Genomic DNA, 22675 nt, shown 5'->3' with positions numbered 1-22675 from the left:
TTCGATCCAATATCTCACACAGTTCTATCTCTAAAGCCAATACAAATTATAAAAAGGAAATTTCTCATCAACATGCACATGTTTACAAACACCACATATACATGGAATAAATAGAGAAAAGTAGTGAAGAATACTCACAACCTTTAAATCACAGATAAGGCAAAAGATGCATGTTGTGAGAAAGTTTGCATCTTATATATTATCAACATATTAGGCTTTTCATACTACAAAGTAAAAAATAAAAGGCTAATCAATAGAAGTAGAACACACCAGGGTATGTAATAATTTTAATAATCAAGGATATATAATATGGATACCTCTATTTTAGAAGATTGAATAAAACATCGGTCTTGAATAAGTAAATAGAGTATTATGTATTAGTTATTGTTTAATCAAAAAAGTTATCAAGAGGGAAGATGTAACACCCCAAATCTACCCCAAGCATTTATGCATAAAATATCAGAGTATAAAAATTCTCAACAGAATCAGGATGTCACACATTCAACATAAACATAAACCTGTCATGCTTTTTAAACTAATACATAACACTATCAGGATTAGAGTGAACAAAACTCATAACATATATCTCTACTTTTGAATAACATAGTATTCATAGCATAACCCAAACTTAGGTTCAACATGCAACAGATTCACAATGATTCAACAATTAAGACATCACATCTTTTGAATCATAAAAAGAAACAATACAAACAAATCCTCAAATGCATCATAAGGTTCAATAAGCAAATAACAACATCAAGCAAGTGTTCATTTCCCCCAAGTGCTACGTATCAGAGCAATGACACCCAAGACTCGACTATAAGCGGAAACAACTACTCATCTGGATTACCTGCACGTTACCCACGTGGAGGCAACATTCAAACATAAAGGGTGAGATATCAAACTATATAAATAGGATTATGATAAATAATATATTAGGTAAGAAATATATATGAATCACCATTTCATACAACATCAACATAAACAACACAAAGATCATCATCAAAGAATAGTCTTGCTATCAACACATCGACATCTTCAACAAGTCAACACATAAGCATCACAATGCATAAACAACAACTTCAACCAACAAAAACTGACAACGACTCGAATGCGACTCAACTATGCATATGCATGTGGTACCATTGGAGTAAAACTCCCAACTTAGAACATTGTCAGTAATTCCGAGGCATAAGGCAAAGCCTTCAACACGGTCACATATCAACATCACACCGTTCAACTTTATGTTATGCTATGCTATGCGGAAACATACAACGAATACAATTTGACCAAGAAACACGACATAAGAACAACACAACAACGGTCACATATCAACATCACACCGTTCCACTTTAGCCAAAGGCTCACGACACAACTTATCAATTCATAGTGTTATATACACAATATCAAAATTTGCTATAATTCACACTATGAGGCTATTCACATAAGAATGCACAAAATAATCATATTGGAAATCATAACATTAATCGCAACAAAAGCATCCAAAACAAAATCACAAATTGCGACCAATTCGCAAAATAATCCCAATATGCCAATATATTAAATAAGCCAAAACAACTTCCAAATTAACATCTAACTAAATTAGAGATAACTTTAATTATCAAAACAACATCATTGACATAGCAATATATTATTCTCAATTTAATTATTCAACTAAAACACAATTACAGTCAAATTCTCGAGGTGCCGTAATTTACCGATAAACCGATTAATTTATTCAAGTCTAAGTATTTTCTAATTAAATAGACTCATTGAAATTAATTCTACTATTGATTAAATCAACCAATTAATAATCATATTATATTAGTTTTAATTTACTAATTCATTTTCTATTCAAAAATTAACATTTTCGGTCGGTTCGTAGAGTAGCACAATTTCAATAAAATATCACCACCACATTAACCTACTAATTAAACATAGCTACCACGTAAATTTTCATCAAATTCCGGACAACTAATTATACCGCTTAATTCGGCTATTTCGGTCAAATGGGACTGTTTTAAATAACATTTTGTTCTAAAATTGGCACTGTTTCACCATTAATTCACTACTGTATCATTTCCATCATATATCTCTATTATATATTCATATTATATATACATATTATCTAACCATTAGATATATTTCTATTATATATATATATTTTCTTTAGCAGTAGAATGGAACATGGAAACAGAAGGCCATGTGTGAAACGGAACAAAAACCAAATACAGTGCAGAAGAAAATGGTAACGAAATACTAGTATAGAACATCATACCTACTTGGAATTCTTTCTCAAAATCAAACAATTATTTCCAATTTCCACGGACAGCAACTTTAACAAAATCAATAGCAGTTTTCAAACAGTAATAAAAAAAACAAAATTAACACAACACAATGATCAATTTATACCCTAAACCCACATACAATCCATCATATTCTCATTTAGGTAGAAAGAATCCCCCCTTACCTTGGATTGAGTGCAGCTCTAAGAAGTTTCAATGGAAAAATTGGAGAAAATGACACTATAGAGCAACACTTTGGGTCTCCTCTTCAAACCCTAACCCCTTTTTCCTATTTCTCCTTCTTCTCCCTCGGTTCCCTTTTTATTTTCTTTTACTGAAAATACTACTTCTCTCTACCTCTGTTCTACTTCTATTTTAAAAAAAAAAATAGACTATATTAATTATTGAAACCCAAATGGGCCTAATAAAATATACCCCCTTAATACCTAAAGATGCCATTAATTAAGCCCAATATTATTTCCACACTTAATATAAAAATAATACTTCCACTAAAACTCAATTAAAATAAAATCCGATTATTTTAATATACCGATTTATTACTCAGTGTCTCATATTTCCGGTCTAAACTTAATTACTCAGAAAATTCCCAAAACGCTAAATATTAACTCATTAATATTTCTAATACTAAAAATATTAAAATTATCGATTAAATGTCGATCCGCTATCCCGAACTAATACCGACTAAATCGCCCCAAAACGCAAAAATTTCAGAAAACATCACAAATGTCTAAATTAAGCAAATAATTATTTTTCCGGGCGTTACAACTCTCCCCCACTAGAATATTTTCGTCCTCGAAAATAGAAACTTACCTGATTCAAATAACTTGGGATAGGAATCTCGCATCTTGCTCTCTAATTCCCATGTCAAGCTTTCACCAGCAGCTCCTAACCAGACAACTTTCACCAATGTAATCTCTTTACCTCTTAGAATCTTCATCTCACGATCCACAATTCGCACAGGCATCGTCTCCACTGTGAGATTATCACGCACTTGCACATCGTCCATCTGAATCACATGAGACGGATCGGAAACATACTTTCGGAGTTGTGACACATGAAACACATCGTGCAAATTAGCAAGATTTGGCGGTAACGCCACACGGTAAGCAACTCTCCCAACTCGATCTGATATTTGATACGGACCAATAAAACAAGGAGTGAGCTTTTTAGACTTCAGAGCTCGCCCAACACCAGTCACAGGTGTGACTCTCAAAAATACATGATCACCAGCTTGGAATTCCAAATCTTTCCTCCTCTTGTCATGGTAACTTTTCTGCCTACTTTGAGAAGCTTTCATCTTATCTCGAATAAGCTTCACTTTCTCAGTAGTCTCCCTAACAATCTCGGGTCCAAGTACCACACTCTCACCCGATTCATGCCAACATAACGGGGTCCTACACCTCCTACCATACAACGCCTCAAAAGGTGCCATCCCAATACTAGAATGGTAACTGTTATTGTAAGTAAACTCAATCAACGGAAGATAAGTATCCCACGAACCTCCCTGTTCAAGAACACACGCTCTCAACAAATCCTCTAATGACTGAATAGTCCTCTCAGTCTGACCATCAGTCTGTGGATGATACGCCGTACTCAACCTCAACTTAGAACCCAACGCCTCTTGCAAACTCTTCCAGAAATCAGAAGTAAACCTCGGATCTCTATCCGACACAATACACAAAGGAACACCATGCAACTTTACAATCACCCTGACATATATCTCTGCTAACTTCGCAATCGGGAATGTGATGTTAATAGGTATAAAGTGTGCCGACTTCGTAAGCCTATCAACAATCACCCAAATCGAATCAAATCCTCTCAAGGTATTAGGTAATCCTGTTACAAAGTCCATCGAAATGCTATCCCATTTCCATTCTGGAACTTCTAACGGTTGCATCAACCCTGCAGGCTTTTGATGCTCAATCTTTGACTTCTGACAAGTCAAACAAGCATACACAAACTGTGCCACATCACGTTTCATACCAGGCCACCAAAACAAACTCTTCAAATCTTGATGCATCTTTGTAGCTCCTGGATGAATACTCAAACGACTTCTATGACTCTCTTCAAGAATCACTTTCTTAATCTCCTCATCATCAGGAATACAAATACGATCTCAAAATCTCAATACACCATGCGCATCTAACTTGAAATCATCCTTCTCAAGTCGATCGGTTCCTACCATCAAATCCACCAACTTCACATCTAGCTTCTGAGCCTCTTTGATATTGTCGAGAAAGTCATTGTTAATCTTTAACATTCCCAACATAACACTATATGGTGTCACTTCACAAACTAAGCTCAAATCTCGGAACTGCTCAATCAACTCCAACTCCTTAGCCATCATAGACGACATATGCAAGGTCTTTCGGCTTAAAGCATCGGCTACAACATTAGCTTTTCCGGGATGATAATTCAAACCGAAATCATAATCCCTCAATAATTCTAACCACCTTCGCTGCCTCATATTCAACTCTTTCTGATCAAAAAGGTACTTCAAACTCTTATGGTCACTAAACACTTCAAATCTAGAACCATAAAGATAATGCCTCCAAATTTTCAACACAAAGACCACTGCAGCCAACTCTAGATCATGCGTATGATAATTCCTTTCATGAGTTCTCAACTGCCTAGACGCATAAGCAACCACTTTACCATTCTGCATAAGCACACCACCTAACCCCATCAGACAAGCATCACAGTACACAACGAAAGGCTCTCCTGGATTAGGCAAAGTCAAAACTGGAGCCGACGTCAACCTCTTCTTCAACTCATTGAAACTTTCTTCGCATCGAATATCCCACACAAAAGCTTTTCCCTTGCAAGTCAATCTTGTCAACGGAAGTGCCAATTTAGAAAATCCCTCGATAAACCGTCTATAGTAACCGGCTAAACCCAAGAAGCTTCTAATCTCAGTAGCTGACTTCGGAGCTTCCCATTGTAACACAGCATCAACTTTAGAAGGATCCACGGCAATGCCACTACCAGAAATGACATGACCAAGGAAACTAACTTCATGCAACCAGAATTCACACTTAGACAACTTGGCATACAACTGCTTCTCTTTCAGAACTTGCAACACAACTCTCAGATGCTCTGCATGCTCTTCTTCAGATTTAGAGTAAATCAGAATGTCATCAATGAATACCACTACAAACCGATCCAAGTAAGTATGAAAAATACGGTTCATGTACTCCATGAATACTCCCGGCGCATTAGTAACACCGAAAGGCATCACCGAATACTCGTAGTGTCCATACCGAGTCCTGAACGCGGTCTTCTGAATATCATCTTCTTTCACTCTAATCTGGTGATATCCGGACCTCAAATCAATTTTAGAAAACACACTAGCACCCACCAATTGATCCATCAAGTCATCAATTCTTGGAAGCGGATACTTGTTCTTGATTGTCACTTTATTCAACTGTCGATAATCAACACAAAGTCTCATACTTCCATCTTTTTTCTTCACTAACAATACGGGCGCTCCCCACGGCGATACACTTGGCCTTATAAACTTTTTCTCAAGCAACTCTTCTAATTGCTTCTTCAATTCAGACAACTCAGATGCAGACATCCTGTACGGTGCCATAGAAACAGGTCTAGTACCAGGTACAAGATCAATCGCAAACTCAACTTCTCTTTCTGGAGGTACATCAGGAATTTCATCAGGAAACACATCAGGAAATTCTCGCACCACCTTTAACTCGTCAATTCTAACTTGATTCTCAAAAGACAATGACGCCATCAATGAGAACATTTGTGCTTCGTCTTGCATCAATTGCCTCAACTGCTTACCAGTCAACAAACCAACTCCTTCTTCCTCGGGAGAAGAAAACCTCAAGGACTTGTTAAAACAGTTGATATGAACATAGTTATACTCTAACCAATTCATACCCAAGATCACATCTAATCCACTCAACAGCAAACAAATCAAGTCAACAACAAAGTCTTTGTCGAAGATCGACAAAGGACACTTTGAACACATCAGAGAAGTAGTCACCGATCCCTTAGTTGGAAGATTGACAACCATCTCTCCTTTCATGGAAGACAACATCAGACCCAATCTTTCAACACAATCAGAAGCAATAAAACAATGAGTAGCACCAGTATCAATAATAGTGATTAAAGGAGTACTATTAATGAAACATATACCTCTGATGAGTCGGTCTCCACTAGTTGTAGGAGTCCCAGCTAAAGCAAACACCTTTCCACCGGATTGTGCCTTCTTCTTTGGACACTGGCTACCAATGTGTCCCTCTTCGCCACACGTGAAACATACCATGTCCTTATGCTTGCAATCAGACATTGCATGTCCCATCTTACCACATCTGAAATACTTCCTCGCATCAGCAGTACAAGCATTGCTCTTATGACCAGGTTGACCACACTTGAAGCATACAATCCTAGCAGGAGCATCTCCCCCACTAGACCTCTGACCATGAATAACTCTTTGTTTCCCTTTACCAGCATCATACGGTGTCCCACGGCTTTGTTGATTCTTGCCCCTTCTATCACTAACCATCTTGTGATGAGCATTACTATCTTCCTCAAAGATCCTACAACTGTCAACCAAATCAGGAAACAAACGGATCTTGTGGTACCCAACAGCCTTCTTGATATCCGAGCGTAACCCATTCTGAAACTTGATGCACTTAGAAAATTCAGCACCTTCGCCATCAAAGTGAGGATAGAACTTAATCAACTCAGTGAACTTGGCAGCATACTCAGTCACAGACTTGTTCCCTTGCGTCAACTCTAGGAATTCTATCTCTTTCTTACCCCGAACATCTTCAGGATAGTACTTCCTCAAAAATTCCCTACGGAACACATTCCAAGTGACTTCCTCACCTGAAAACTCCAACCTAGCAAGCGTCTCCAACCACCAATCATCAGCTTCCTTAGCCAGCATATGAGTGCCATATCTGACCTTCTGAGCAGGAGTGCAATCCATAACACGGAAGATTCGCTCGAGCTCCTTCAACCAATCAAGAGCACCATCAGGGTCATGCGTACCCTTGAACACCGGCGGATTCTCCCTTTGGAAAGTCGCCAAACTACGAGATCCAGCATTCTCGTCAGCATTCGGTTGGTTCTGCATAGCCTGAGCCTCCGCTTCCAAAGCAGCAGCTATCGCAGCATCATTCCTCCCAGCCATAGCGTCACTACAACACAAAAACAATCAGCAGAAACAACAATACATGATTGTTAGACTACACTACGACTCGACACTTGGCCGGACAAGACCAACCAGGCTCTGATACCACTAATGTAACACCCCAAATCTACCCCAAGCATTTATGCATAAAATATCAGAGTATAAAAATTCTCAACAGAATCAGGATGTCACACATTCAACATAAACATAAACCTGTCATGCTTTTTAAACTAATACATAACACTATCAGGATTGGAGTGAACAAAACTCATAACATATATCTCTACTTTTGAATAACATAGTATTCATAGCATAACCCAAACTTAGGTTCAACATGCAACAGATTCACAATGATTCAACAATTAAGACATAACATCTTTTGAATCATAAAAAGAAACAATACAAACAAATCCTCAAATACATCATAAGGTTCAATAAGCAAATAACAACATCAAGCAAGTGTTCATTTCCCCCAAGTGCTACGTATCAGAGCAATGACACCCAAGACTCGACTATAAGCGGAAACAGCTACTCATCTGGATTACCTGCACGTTACCCACGTGGAGGCAACATTCAGACAGAAAGGGTGAGATATCAAAATATATAAATAGGATTATGATAAATAATATATTAGGTAAGGAATATATATGAATCACCATTTCATACAACATCAACATAAACAACACAAAGATCATCATCAAAGAATAGTCTTGCTATCAACACATCGACATCTTCAACAAGTCAACACATAAGCATCACAATGCATAAACAACAACTTCAACCAACAACAACTGACAACGACTCGAATGCGACTCAACTATGCATATGCATGTGGTACCATTGGAGTAAAACTCCCAACTTAGAACATTGCCAATAATTCCGAGGCATAAGGCAAAGCCTTCAACACGGTCACATATCAACATCACACCGTTCAACTTTATGTTATGCTATGCTATGCGGAAACATACAACGAATACAATTTGACCAAGAAACACGACATAAGAACAACACAACAACGGTCACATATCAACATCACACCGTTCCACTTTAGCCAAAGGCTCACGACACAACTTATCAATTCATAGCGTTATATACACAATATCAAAATTTGCTATAATTCACACTATGAGGCTATTCACATAAGAATGCACAAAATAATCATATTGGAAATCATAACATTAATCGCAACAAAAGCATCCAAAACAAAATCACAAATTGTGACCAATTCGCAAAATAATCCCAATATGCCAATATATTAAATAAGCCAAAACAACTTCCAAATTAACATCTAACTCAATAGAGATAACTTTAATTATCAAAACAACATCATTGACATAGCAATATATTATTCTCAATTTAATTATTCAACTAAAACACAATTACAGTCAAATTCTCAAGGTGCCGTAATTTACCGATAAACCGATTAATTTATTCAAGTCTAAGTATTTTCTAATTAAATAGACTCATTGAAATTAATTCTACTATTGATTAATTCAACCAATTAATAATCATATTATATTAGTTTTAATTTACTAATTCATTTTCTATTCAAAAATTAACATTTTCGGTCGGTTCGTAGAGTAGCACAGTTTCAATAAAATATCACCACCACATTAACCTACTAATTAAACATAGCTACCACGTAAATTTTCATCAAATTCCGGACAACTAATTATACCGCTTAATTCGGCTATTTCGGTCAAATGGGACTGTTTTAAATAACATTTTGTTCTAAAATTGGCACTGTTTCACCATTAATTCACTACTGTATCATTTCCATCATATATCTCTATTATATATTCATATTATATATACATATTATCTAACCATTAGATATATTTCTATTATATATATATATATATATATATATATATATATATATATATATATATTTTCTTTAGCAGTAGAATGAAACATGGAAACAGAAGGCCATGTGTGAAACGGAACAAAAACCAAATACAGTGCAGAAGAAAATGGTAACGAAATACTAGTATAGAACATCATATCTACTTGGAATTCTTTCTCAAAATCAAACAATTATTTCCAATTTCCACGGACAGCAACTTTAACAAAATCAATAGCAGTTTTCAAACAGTAATAAAAAAAACAAAATTAACACAACACAATGATCAATTTATACCCTAAACCCACATACAATCCATCATATTCTCATTTAGGTAGAAAGAATCCCCCCTTACCTTGGATTGAGTGCAGCTCTAAGAAGTTTCAATGGAAAAATTGGAGAAAATGACACTATAGAGCAACACTTTGGGTCTCCTCTTCAAACCCTAACCCCTTTTTCCTATTTCTCCTTCTTCTCCCTCGGTTCCCTTTTTATTTTCTTTTACTGAAAATACTACTTCTCTCTACCTCTCTTCTACTTCTATTTTCAAAAAAAAATAGACTATATTAATTATTGATACCCAAATGGGCCTAATAAAATATATCCCCTTAATACCTAAAGATGTCATTAATTAAGCCCAATATTATTTCCACACTTAATATAAAAATAATACTTCCACTAAAACTCAATTAAAATAAAATCCGATTATTTTAATATATCGATTTATTACTCAGTGTCTCATATTTCCGGTCTAAACTTAATTACTCAGAAAATTCCCAAAACGCTAAATATTAACTCATTAATATTTCTAATACTAAAAATATTAAAATTATCGATTAAATGTCGATCCGCTATCCCGAACTAATACCGACTAAATCGCCCCAAAACGCAAAAATTTCAGAAAACATCACAAATGTCTAAATTAAGCAAATAATTATTTTTCCGGGCGTTACAAAAGAAACTAAATTGTTTTACTTGAAACCTTCAAGATCGCGGTTTCGGGTAGCTAAATTCATTTGGTCATCCAATGAAAATAAAATCATATTAGTGTGCGTTAAAGTGTAGCTTAATACAGGAAGAGACATTAGAGTGATTCAGATAAAACAATAAGACATATTAGTTTGTTTTAACCACATGGATTTGTGTTAATGTGTATATCAAAACAGTAAGCCATGGAAAGAAAAAAGCGTGTGTAAAGCATTATAAATTTCAAGGTTTGCCAAAATAGTATGACATATTGGAGTGATTTAGATAAAATAGAAAGACACAAGGTTTATCTAACCTTCCCATCTTAGAGTATCAATTCAAGCTGATGTTACTAATCATGTTGTAAATTCTTCCAATGATCAAAATTTACGTGCGATTAGTCTTCCTCTTATCTAAACACCGGACTATAACTTGTTCCAAGTGTATAGCAACAATATGTGATGCAAGTTACAGGACTCATCTGTGGCCTCTTAACTGAGGAGTGACGCACACAGGCTGTAGCAGCTTCAATCATTCTAAACATTTCGTTTCTGTTGTAGTTCTTTTCCAGTTTTGGATCTACCAAAGTTTCGAAGTCCTCAGTATCAAGTGCTTTAATCAATAGAGGCCGAGCCTGGAAATAAATATAAGATACTATTTAAATATAAAACCTATTCGTATCAACTTGTATTAGTAAAGAAATGTTACTGGAAATGTGTGACTTACCCATTCAACCAGGCTCTCATCACCAAGTGGCTGAGAGGCATCTACAGGCTTCCGACCTGTAATTAGCTCCAAAAGAACGACACCAAAGGAATATACTTTAGACTTATCAGTCTATTTTCCACTCGTCGCATATTCTAGTGTCATATTCCAGCCAATTTAGAATAAATTATTCGGTTATATATACTCGTAATGATAATAGTACATACTTTAGTATTATCAGTATTCAAATGATTCAATATCAGCATCAAGCAGCAATCGGGAGGGAAATAGAGAATGAAGCCCGTTTGGATTGGCTTATTTTAGTTTATCTATTGGATTTACACTTCAGATACTTTTTGGAAGATCTTATGAAAACAACTTATGAATGAATAGTTTATTTTCAAATGTAATTAGAAATATATGCTATAAAAACCAAAAAGATCCAGCTAAAAGGAACATGTAGTACAATGGAACTTACTGAAAATAAGAAACTTACAGTCTTCATGTAGGTAAGCTATTCCACGAGCTGCACCAACAATAACCTTAACTCTGATAGGCCAATTCAAAATGGGTGCTTTTTCACCTGTAAAAAATTAATGGCCATGTTTTAGATCAAAATTTAGCTGGAATCAGTCCTCAAATCTAAAACATGGACTTATAAAATCATGGGAACTTATTGAAAAATCTACTTTGATTCTAAAATTAAAGCTCAACATCAATGGCAATGTTGATTATGATAGTAATAAAATTCATGGGGAAACAATCAATAGTGTTTCCATTGCCACACTGGATAAGGATAAAAGAAAGGTTCAGATAATTAGTTATTAATCACATATATGAATTTTATAAATTATATTTTTCAACGGTCAACCAAAGAAACCAAGATATAAAAAATGGAAGCTAAATTTTGGTGTCATTACAGTGTCAAAAACATGTAAGCTTTGTACAACATACTACAATACATAGTAACAAAAGCCCATACATGTTCAATTTCCTTTTTTTGCTCTAGCTTGATGAAAGCAAAAATGATTTAAATAGATCCAAACTACAACGCAGTAAAAGGTTTACAAAAAACCTGAAATCTTAATCTTATATATATATATATATATATATATATATATATATATATATATATATATATATATATATATATATATATATATATATATATATATATATATATATATATATAATACTATAATATTTATTCACCCATCATTAATAATAATATAAAAAAATAAATATATATTCATCTAATAAGAATAATAAAAATAAAATTAAAGTAATAATACTATAATATCCAATCACCACAAAATCTATTGTATACATTTATTTAAAACAAATATTGCATGAGAAAAATGATTTTACTAACGGCACATATTCCTTAATTTAGAAATTTTATGAATAAGATTGCACAATTATAAATTTATATGAATATTTATCTTTTAATTACTTTTGATAAGATTATTTTTATTTTTTAATTAGAAATTTATGTTATTTATAATTAATATCTCACTATTAATGATAATAAAATGCTACTTAAATACATTATAATTTTTTATTACAATTTAATAGATCATATAATTATATTATATTAGGAATACGAATAAATATTTAACGTTATACAATTATAATAATGGCAAAATAAAATAATAATTATTGCATAAAATTACTGTGTTTAACTCCTATAGTAAATTGTAATAAAAATTAAAACCTATATTTTTTTATATCATTTTTAATGACAAAAACTTTGGACTTTTCAATTTTAATAAAAATAGAAATGTTGATAGACTATAAATACTAATAGGTCTGTCCTACAACCTCTCGGCCCATATGAGAATGTTGTGATTGAAGAGATTAAACTATGTAGGTAGAAGAAAAATATTTTTATTGTGTATTTGTATTATGCATATGTATTTCATGTATAATTATAAATTATAATTATGTTTTTATTGTGTATTTATATTATGGATTTGTAGCTCATCAATAATTATAATTTATAACTCTTATCAATTTTAATTTATATATAATGTCAAAATTTTGATTAAGTGTTATATTTATATTTTATTATTAAAAGTTCTCAGTTCTCATAATAACCAAATTTCTCATTTGATATGTCCCCTATATATATATATATATATATATATATATATATATATATATATATATATATATATATATATATATATATATATATATATATATATATATATATATATATATGGGACATATATATTGTTTTGAATAAATATATAAGTAGTTTCTAAAAGAACATAGCTAAAATGGATGAACGCCATGCCATGAAGTAAGTGGAGGAGCAACTACAAAATGATGAAAGTAAAAAAAAACTCAATATGATATTTAAACAACATGCGAGAACTTGAGATTAATTTAAAAATAAATTGTGTTTGGTGGAATCTTTCATTATTAGTAATAAGATTGAGAAAATTCTATATGGAAAAGATATGATAATTATTGGCTATTTTATTCACTTTTTAATGTATATGTAATAGTCATTTTTTTATATTCTGTAGAGTTTTACAAAAAGAAAAATAGTTTTCCTTAAATATATTATTATACTTGCGCTAAATCAATTGCTTTTTATTGAGTTTAATTTGGTGATATAAATATATGTAATATTTATTTTTTCGTATTGCATATCGTAGTTATATTAATGACCATTCATTTTTTAAGAAAATAAACAATAATTATTAACTCATTAATTATACTAATGAAAATTGTAACTAATAAACTAATCAGTTACAATTTTTATTATTATTTTTTTTGACAAAAACAAATTCAACTCATATCATTAAATAAACAATGTTCAATACAAGGAGGACTCAAATAAAGAACCATGCGTCGAGACCAAGAATTGGCCGCTCGTATTAAACTATGAGCAACACAATTATATACCAAAAACTTTATTGAGTACAAAGTTAGAATGATAGATTAATTTTAACAAAATGCATATATAATTTATTAATAAAATAATATTTTGGTTGAACAGTAGTTCAAAATATTAACTTTAATTATATTTTATTTTTTATACAATAGTTATAAAATTTAAAAATTATTAGTTTATAATTTTTTATGACGAGCCGTTGAGTTAAGTTTTATAATTTTTATTTACAAAAGAGAACAATTGAGGCTTATGGATGGTTAATATCATAATGGTGTCATTTTGTATTATTTAAATAATATAATAATGTTTAATTATTTTAAAATATCATTACTAATTGGAAGAATACTTAATTATTTTAAAATAGGTTTTTATTTCCCATTTAACTTTTTTAATTAATATCTTTAATTTTAATTAGAAATTTATTTTATTCTTAATTGATGAAAAACTAATCAGTTTCTACTCTCATTTTAAATTTATAAATGCATAATATATACCACTATAAAAAATAAAGGACACATGCAACTAATGCATATATAAACAAATACGTATTAAAAAAACAATAGAATAGTATAATTTGTAAGTACTCATATCCATATGTAATATAAATTAAAGTTATTTTTTATTTATCTAAATTGTAAACTAAACAATCAATGGAGATTTTAAATGGACAAAACTTAGGTACAATTCTTTAGGATAGTTCTTACTAAGTTTTGTCCATTTTAAATGTTAACTAATCTCTTCTTTATGTATTATGAATCAAATATCTACTAAATAATTCATAATCCAAATGAGTTATTATTACAAGATCTAATAAATATAAATATATAAAATTTACTCTATTCTTTTATCCTACTATATTCCGGATTAATTACTATCTTATCTAAACAGTTATTTAAATGTAATTACTTATTATATACTATATTTCAATTTTATATTAAATTATTATTAAAATTATTTATGGACTATAAATAATTTTAGATGCAAATAAAAAACTAAATATCAACTAATACAAAAAATATATATAGTTTTATTTCTAATATATCCGTGCGAAGCACGGGTCGGCGAGCTAATACATTAAAACCAACACAAATAAGATGTTGCAGAACATATCTTGAGTAAGATGTTGAATGAGGAAAAACTAAAACTTTGTAAGAAAAAAGACACTGTTGAAGACAAACCATAGAAATATCAGAAATATCAAAACCCTAAAATTGAAAATCAGAAAAAATCTAAAAATTAGAAGCTATGTTAAAACAAAGATAAACATGAATCTTGAATAGAAAATAGAAAATGGAAAAAGGGGTTAGTGACCATTGAATCTTGAATCACCAACTTTAAACATGAAAATCAGACGAAACATTGAATAAACATGATGAATATAAGGACCTGAAACGAAGTCTTACCCCATGTGCAAGGAGAATGAACGACGAATGAGGAAGTTGGGGTGGAAAAGAAATGGCGGACGAGGAAGCTGAAAGGGAGAAAGAGAACTATGAATGCAGATAGAGAACGAAGAGCAAAAGTGATAGGGAAAGAAGAAAGAAATGCAGAGAGGATATGATACCTCAATAAATGAAAGTGTTATTTGGTTTTCAAAGGTCTGAGGGAAAAACCAAAGGATATTAGGAAACACCCAAATAACCCAATAGAAAAATTGGAAAGGGAGTGCCACTTGGATGAATAGAGCAATATGATTGGTGGGAATAAATTTTTGATTTAGTCAATTACCAAAAAGGGCTTTTGTAAAGGTAATTATTTTTTGCATTAAGAATAAATTAGGGTGTTTAGTGATATGTTTTATTCTTAGTTAGGTAGTTGATTTATCTAAGTCTTCGAAACTTGTAAATTCTCGTTTAATAAAAAAAATTAATTCCCCTAATATAGAAGTATAAAACTAAATTCTCGAAAAACCCTTTTCTTTTAAACTGCTCTATTTTTTCACAAAATCTTTTTCTTTCAAACTCTCAAACACAACTTAAAGAAATAATCAAATTATTTAAAATATTATGGTAATAAATTTTTAATATCTTATTTTACAAATTAAACCTCAATAAATATATATTTAATACTCTCTCTTTTACAAAATACAAATAAATAAATAAAAAGTCAAATGTAGTATGTAATCCAAAATTTAAACATCAAATTATATATATATATATATATATATATATATATATATATATATATATATATATATATATATATATATATATATATATATATATATATATTGATATAGATATTTTTTGTTTATATCTTGGAGAGAATAAGAAGTATTAATATGTTGGTTAAAAAATTTCATCTTTATTGTTGTGTCTCTTTTATGATCTCAATTGGAACAATATTTTACGCTGCTACTACTGCATCCATTGTTTAATTTTATTTTATTCTCATCATTTATATATACAACCCATGATATATTTGGGTTTAACTATACACAATACATAATATGGATTATTTTGTTCCGGATCACTACCCTTCTATTTATATATTTTATTTTTTAATTAAATTAAATTTTTTAATCTAATAAAAATTGTGATAATTAATAATACAATATATATATATATATATATATATATATATATATATATATATATATATATATATATATATATATATATATATATATATATATATATATATATATACTACAAAATTCATTTTTAACTAAATTGAAGAATTTTTTTAAAATAACTGATTAACATTAAAGACTTAATACTCTCTGGATCAAGTATATTAATCAAAGTTTCTTTTTATTTTTTATTTTATTTCTCAATTTAGCAGCCGTAGATTGTAGGTCCTTTCAGACATAGATCGACGGATAAATGTGAACGTATCTAAGAAATATCAGCTGTAGACTATTTATTTTAATGTACCATCTTTTAAATATTTCTTTTGATGTTGTTTTATATTAATTCACTACAAAATTTATGGTCAAGTATATTAATTTAAGAGTTCTTTTTAACTATGTGAATATTAATCAATTGAAAAATAAATTCAAACTTAACAAATGAGAGTTGACGATGTATAATGTGAAATCAGACGAGACTCGTGCGATAGCACGGATTTCTGACTAGTTAACTTATTAAAATAACTATTGTAATACACCATATGAATCTAGGTTTTTATTACCTAGACATAATTATAGTATAGAATTTGTAGTATATTCATCTAAGACTGTTGATATAAAAATCTTTTCAAAATAAATTTAAAAATATTAATAATATTTTTCTTTATGTAGATTCTTTTTTATAAATTTTTTTTAATGAAAATATCATACATTAAATAAGACACATGTTACCCAATCTATAAACTTGTTGGCAAATAAACCATAACCAAAAAAAGAAGAAAAATAAACACTATACACAGTTTTTTGATTTTTTTTCTTCTGACGAAGATCAATTTTTAAGTTGTGTATTCTAATATATTGATTTGTTAATAATGAAAAAAAATTAAAATTTTATTTGCAAGTTAGGAAGGAAGGAGTGGAGAAGACTTTAAAGAAATAAAATTTTAAAAAATATAGAAAAAAGTTTAACAGTTTTTGAAATAATCAGTGATAAAAAATATTTATTATTAATATATTTTTAATTTTTCAAATATTATTAAAATATTGGTTATACTTGACCAATTTATCTAAGTCTTCGAAAGTTGTAAATTCTCGTTTAATAAAAAAATTTAATTCACCTAATATTGAAGTATAAAAATAAATTTTCGAAAAACCCTTTTCATTTAAACTGCTCTATTTTTTTTCACCAAATCTTTTTCTTTCAAACTCTCAAACACAACTTAAAGAAATAATCAAATTAATTAAAATATTATGGTAATAAATTTTTAATGTCTTATTTTACAAATTAAACCTCAATAAATATATATTTAATACTCCCTCTTTTACAAAATATAAATAAATAAATAAAAAGTCAAATGTAGTATGTAATCCAAAATTTAAACATGAAATTATATATGTTGGTCAAATGTTGGTTATATTACTTCAAATTTCTTGAATATTTTTTGTTTATATCTTGGAGAGAATAAGAAGTATTAATATGTTGGTTAAAAAATTTCATCTTTATTGTTGTGTCTCTTTTATGATCTCAATTGGAACAATGTTTTACGCTGCTACTACTGCATCCATTGTTTCATCTCAAGATATTGATTTACAACATCTTAAGAAGGAAATCAAACAAGGTTTGGTGTCTCAAGGAAAACCAAAAGATCATATTTTTCTCAAAAGAAGGCTTCTTGTTGGTCCAGGTTCTAGTCCTCCAACATGCATAGCCAAATGCAATGAATGTACCCCTTGTACACCCATCCTTGTGACTGTTCCACCAAAGAAACAAGAGGAGTTTGGGCCCTACTATCCACAAGTATGGAAATGCACGTGTGACAACCAGCTCTATGATCCATGAATGAATCCATGATAATATTTATTTATTTTTGTATCATTTTGATCTCCAAGTTAATTGATTTTAGGGAGTAGGAGCTTTCTTAAATAAAGTTTTTGTAACTAGTAGAACTCTTATGTCTATCTAGTGAGTGTATTGTATTTGTAGAAGAAAATAAAGAAGCAAAGAAGAATTATTTTTTTTCTTTACCATCGTGTTTCTATGGAAGAATCTAGGATTTTTTTATGGCCAACGTTTTGATAAGATTTGGGAAATGTTTTTCTAGGTTTGTTGAGATATAAATCTTGAAAGACAAATGTGAATGAATAAACATTGTTGAATGTTATTATATTTTTTCAATATTATTTTTTATTTTAATGTTTCATAAAGTAAATTGCAAATTTTGACTGGCTTTAATAATATTTTGTAGTTATAATATTTTTGCTTAATTACATTTTTGGTCCCTCTATTTTTTTGGATTCACGAAATTAGTCCCCATATTTTTAATTTAAACAGTTTTGGTCCCCTATTTTAGATTTAAACAATTTTTGTCCCCCTTTCATACTTTTTTTATTTAAAATTAACGATATTTTTGTTAGAACAAGATTTGTTCTGATCAATATTCTTAGTTTTGATGATAACAATGTATATGAATTTTGTATGAGATAATGTGGGACTCTAATACTATGCAATTTCCATTTCAGGAATTATATAAAGAGTATGCACAAAATCAGCGCAAGAAGCACTGACTCAGAAGGTTCAACATGCAACATCAGAACATGGTCTGGCAAGACATCAGAAGATGGTCAAGCAGAATCAGAACATGGTCTATGGAAGCATCAGAAGGACTTGAGATCAGAAGCAGAAGCACTAAAGTTCTCATGGTATCACGCTCAGAAGCACTTCAAGGTCAGAAGACAAGAAGATGCTCTGCACCAAGCTGTTTGACTCTGATGATATTCAAACGTTGTTCACACAAACATCAGATCAGAAGCAAGTACTAGCTGGCAGGCTACGCTGACTGACAAAAGGAACGTTGAAAGCTATTAAAGGCAACGTCAGTAGACACAGCGAAAGCAAGGCTCGAGGTAGTTGACAAAAGAGTGAAACATTAAATGCAATGCTGTACGGAATACGCAAAGCATTAAATGCTCCCAACGGTCATCTTCTCAAACGCCTATAAATATGAAGTTCAGATGAGAAGCAAAGTTACGAATTCTGCATACAAGACTTTATACAAAAACGCTGATACTCTGTCAAATTCAAAAGCTCTCAAACTTCATCTTCAACCTCACTACATTGCTATTGTAATATATTAGTGAGACTAAGCTTAAACTTAAGAGAAAATCACAGTTGTGATAATAGCTTTATTAGAAGCATTGTAACTCTTAGAACTTGTTTAAATTAAGTTGTAAGGACTAGAGTGATCAGGTTATTGATCAGAATACTCTAGAAAGTCTTAGAGGGTATCAAAGCAGATTGTTCCTAGAGTGATCAGGTTGTGATCAGTATACTCTAGAAGACTTAGAAGTTGTCTAAGTGGAAAACCATTGTAATCTCGTGTGATTAGTGGATTAAATCCTCAGGTGAGGTAAATCACTTCAAGGGGGTGGACTGGAGTAGTTTAGTTAACAACGAACCAGGATAAAAATCATTGTGCAAATTGTTTTTATCTTACAAGTTTTAAAGCTACACTTATTCAAACCCCCCCCCCCCCCTTTCTAAGTGTTTTTCTATCCTTCAATTTTCCCTTTTTAAATGACAAATTATTTGTAAAACATGAGAAATCATCGTATATAAACTTATTATTGAATGTCGTAGATAAAAATATAAGTTAAAAATAAAAAATCTCATCGATTTTCTTTGAAAAAATATAAGAGGGGGACTAAAACTGTTTAAATATAAAATAGGGGGACCAAAATTGTTTGAATTTAAAATAGGGGGACTAAATTCGTGAGTCGGACAAAATAAGGGGACAAAAACTGTAATTTAGCAATCGATGAAAATCCTAACATCTATTTGAGTAAAAAGATTCCTTTTGATTATGGCCATTGATAATAGTTCCTTTTATTTATATTATTCATATCTTTCAAAAAATACTTCACCAGAAAAAAAAAATTCACCTGTGCGATAGCACCGGTCTCGTACTAGTGTATGCATAAAGTTGCAATCACGGTGCCTCCGGTTTTTTAAAAGACTATGCTTTGAAGATCATAATTGACTCAACTAAACCAACCTCTCGGACTTCTCTCAATAGTTTGTTGAAATTGAACATGTTTATAAAGGTTGACCGTGCATGTTTTTGTTGGAAATTATAAAACAACAATTACCATAGTGTGTTCTAATGTGACAAAAAATGGGAATAGATTTTTGGTTGCTGCATAAATTTGTTTTTTGAATTCAAATTTACAACATTTCATGAAGGGGTGCCTTGTGTTATTATAGATGAACCATTGCAATATATGGTGAAAAGGTGTTGTTTCATCAAGAGTTGCAAACTTATGAAACAATACATGCATGGCCTATAAATACACATTTATGAATCCAAAATGAAACACACAAAATCAAAAAATCCTCTTCATTATTCCAGACACTCTTCCTTGCATTCGAGTTCTTCACCGGTCTTGCGCAGACTCGAGTAAGGCTGACATTATCCTGGGTATTCTTGCTTTCCAAACTCTAAGACAATTAAGAGAGTGCTTGAAATAATTTTAAGGAAAGTGACTCCATTCACGATTCAGCCTGGATCCTTTTATCTTTCCGATATTTCTAACAACCTTAAAAGTATTTATTCTTCAATGGCTTCCGACGCTGCAGTTTCAAGCATCAAAGTTATGAACCAGGATCTTGTCAAATTGGATCATTTTGATGGAACTAACTACACCAGATGGCAAGACAGGATGACATTCCTACTGACTGCCTTGAAGGTTCATTATGTCTTGGATCCCGACTTAATACAAATTCCTGAACCAACCGAAAATGATTCTGAAGAAGTCAAGAAGGAGCGCATGAAACGTAAGGAGAACGAACTACTATGTCGTTGACATATTTTGAACACACTATCTGATCGTCTCTATGACCTCTATATGGATAATCTGTCGGCAACAGAAATCTGGAAAGCAGTCGAATTCAAATTCAAGGCTGAAGAGGAAGGTACGAAGAAGTTCTTAATTCCTTAATATTTTGATTTTAAATTCATAGACTCTAAGCCCATTCTTCCCCAAGTGCATGAATTGCAAGTCCTTGTTAATAAAATAAAAGCAGTTAAAATAGACATCCCCGAGACCTTTCAAGTTGGTGCAATTATTGCAAAATTACCACCTTCTTGGAAAGGTTACAGAAAGAAATTATTGCACAGTTCTGAGGACTTCTCCTTAGAGAAAATCCAGAAACATTTTCTAATCGAGGAGGAATCGAAGGAAAGGGAGAAATTAGAATTTGCGGGTCTTTCCAAAGCAAATGCTGTGAACACCAAAGGAAAGAAGAAACATGATGACATGAGGAGTCATCTTGGACCAAAGAAGGAACATAACAAGTTCAAGAATTCTGGCGGTTCTAAAGGTCCAAAACATGGATGTTACGTGTGCGGTAAACCTGGACACTATGCTCGAGATTGTAGGCACAAGTCAAAAAATGAGATCAATACAGTTCGAGCCAATGATGACATAATTGCTACGGTGAGCAAAATTATGGAAATCAAAGGGAAAGTTCAAGGTTGGTGGTATGATACATGTGCTACGGTACATGTCTCCTATGATAAGGCTGCATTCAAAACCTATTCTGAGGCAAATGATGGACAAGAAGTACAAATGGGAAATGAAGTCCGCTCTAAAGTTGTTGGAACCGGATCGGTCGAACTCAACTTCACTTCCGCAAAGAAAGTTACTCTTATCAATGTGCTTCATGTACCCGACATAAATAGGAATCTTGTTAGTGGAGATTTATTGGGAAAACCGGGTATTAAATCTGGTATTAGTTCTATGAAGAGACTAATTAAATTTAGATTGATTTCATGCGATATAAATAATTTCAAAAAATGTGAATTATGTGTCAAATCAAAAATGATTAAGAATCCTTTCAGAAGTGTTGAAAGAAATACAAATCTACTTGATCTTGTACATTCAGATTTGTGTGAATTTAATGGCATGTTAACACGCGGAGGAAATAGATACTTTATTACATTCATCAACGATTCCTCTAGATACACTCATGTATATCTCTTAAAGCATAAAGATGATGCTTTTAATGCCTTTAAGATTTATAAAGCAAAAGTGGAAAATCAATTAAGTAGAAGTATAAAAGTTCTTAGGAGTGATAGGGGCAGTGAATACTTTTCTACTGAATTTGATGTGTTTTGTGAAGAACATGGCATAATACATGAATGTTCGGCACCTCGCACACCGCAAC

At 31.4% G+C, this 22675-nt stretch overlaps 1 protein-coding gene across 1 annotated transcript; it reads left to right on the top strand.

Moving 5' to 3' along the window:
* The first annotated feature begins 17989 nt into the window (after positions 1-17989).
* Positions 17990-18292, top strand: LOC131659533 (EPIDERMAL PATTERNING FACTOR-like protein 6). Its single transcript, XM_058928711.1, has one exon. The coding sequence runs from the start codon at positions 17990-17992 to the stop codon at positions 18290-18292; it is 303 nt and encodes a 100-aa protein (XP_058784694.1).
* Positions 18293-22675: the final 4383 nt, after the last annotated feature.

This window comes from Vicia villosa, linkage group LG3 (assembly GCF_029867415.1).
Source record: "Vicia villosa cultivar HV-30 ecotype Madison, WI linkage group LG3, Vvil1.0, whole genome shotgun sequence".
NCBI lineage: Eukaryota > Viridiplantae > Streptophyta > Magnoliopsida > Fabales > Fabaceae > Vicia > Vicia villosa.
The sequence above is the reverse complement of the archived record's forward strand: the minus strand, read 5'-3'. Positions and strand labels throughout refer to the sequence as shown.

What these genes read in the sequence shown, in the direction of transcription:
- LOC131659533 (XM_058928711.1), top strand. Translation starts at nt 17,990, where the DNA reads ATGTTTTACGCTGCTACTACTGCATCCATTGTTTCATCTCAAGATATT.